At 53.7% G+C, this 1509-nt stretch overlaps 2 protein-coding genes across 3 annotated transcripts in view; both read left to right on the top strand.

The window, feature by feature from the left end:
- The window catches only part of LOC113210204 (acetyl-CoA acetyltransferase, cytosolic), an 8612-nt gene that overhangs the window by 5248 nt on the left and 1855 nt on the right, over positions 1–1509 (top strand). The window lies entirely within an intron of this gene.
- LOC127748983 (ornithine aminotransferase, mitochondrial) lies at positions 82–1213 on the top strand (the record flags this gene model as incomplete). The annotated part of the gene is given in 2 exon segments (XM_052265143.1): positions 82–589; positions 858–1213. Coding segments are annotated over 2 exon segments (681 nt in total), but the record flags the coding sequence as incomplete, so codon positions are not given.

Here is a 1509-nt window from a genome sequence, read left to right as displayed (position 1 = left end):
AATAAGAAAATGTAGTAAATCAGAGTGCGCTTGAATTTATAGTGCGTAGCCCTCCGTTCACGACTTGATCTTGACTTGCAGGTGGCGCTCAAGGACCCGGAGGTGTGCGCCTTTATGGTGGAGCCCATCCAGGGCGAGGCCGGCGTCGTCGTACCCGAGGACGGCTACCTGCGCGGCGTGCGCGCCCTGTGCACCAAGTACAACGTGCTCTGGATCGCCGACGAGGTGCAGACGGGGCTCGGGCGCACGGGGAAGCTCCTCGCCGTCCACCACGAGGAGGGCGCCCGGCCCGACATCGTCATCCTGGGCAAGGCGCTGTCCGGCGGCGTGTACCCGGTGTCCGCGGTGCTCGCCGACGACGACGTCATGCTGTGCGTCAAGCCCGGCCAGCACGGCTCCACGTACGGCGGCAACCCCCTGGCGTGCCGCGTCGCCACCGCCGCCCTGCGCGTCCTCATCGACGAGAAGCTGACCCAGAACGCGGAGCAGATGGGCAAGCTGCTGCGTAGCGAGCTCAACACCCTGCCCAAGGACGTCGTGACCCTCGTGCGGGGCAAAGGCCTTCTGAACGCCATCGTGATCGGCAAGGGTAAGTGACCCCCCACCCCACCTCCCGGATTTTTAAAGTCAGAATTTTTTCCGGAGAACATAGAAAGTTTTCCTGAAAAAAATCTTAAGAAATTGAAATATTTTTAGAAAGACTGTAAAAATTTTAACGTTTCAGGGAAAAATTACAAGATTTTTAAAAAAATCTTCAAAAAATTCTTTGAAAGCCATTTTTCGAAAAATTTAAATCCCTAACCCCACCCCCACCCCCTGAGAAAGTGTCAGTCTAAAATGAGATTTTTTTTTGGCAGGTATCGATGCGTGGGACGTATGCCTGCGACTGCGGGACAACGGCCTGCTGGCCAAGCCCACCCACGGCGACATCATCAGGCTGGCCCCACCGCTGGTCATCACCGAGCAGCAGGTCCGGGAGGCCGTCAACATCATCAAGACCACCATCATGTCCTTCGTCCAGGGCCACTGATGCGGGCGAGAAGCGGGGAGCTTGTCAGTATTATGATGGGACTGTAATTATTGTAACTCTTCGGTGTACCTATATACTAAGTAGCCATAAGTGAGCGCATTTTTTTGTGTAATGTGGGAGGAGTATATACCCTGACTCTCCGACAACGTAATCTAATAAATCGAATAAGAGAGATAACGTAAATGCGGCAAATGCCTTGTTCCGATACCCCCCGATTGTGATGCCGATGACCTAATTCATCCTCCAGGGTTGCTCCAGGGTCACCCTGGGTAATACAAGGCGTCATCGGGTACCTTACACGAAGTCGCTGACGACAGAATTTTACCGAAACCGGGCTTTATGGTCGCTCGTAGTAATGGCGATGGCCTATGTGCAAACTTGATCCAAACCGACGATAGATAACCTGTTTTCGGCCAAAATTAAGAAAGCCTGTGGCCCCCACACAGTTAACAGAGGCCTAGGATATGCTCACCCCTAAC

This window comes from Frankliniella occidentalis, unplaced genomic scaffold, assembly GCF_000697945.3.
Source record: "Frankliniella occidentalis isolate FOCC.00 unplaced genomic scaffold, Focc_3.1 Scaffold24, whole genome shotgun sequence".
Taxonomy (NCBI): domain Eukaryota; kingdom Metazoa; phylum Arthropoda; class Insecta; order Thysanoptera; family Thripidae; genus Frankliniella; species Frankliniella occidentalis.
This window is presented reverse-complemented; position numbering and strand designations above follow the sequence as displayed.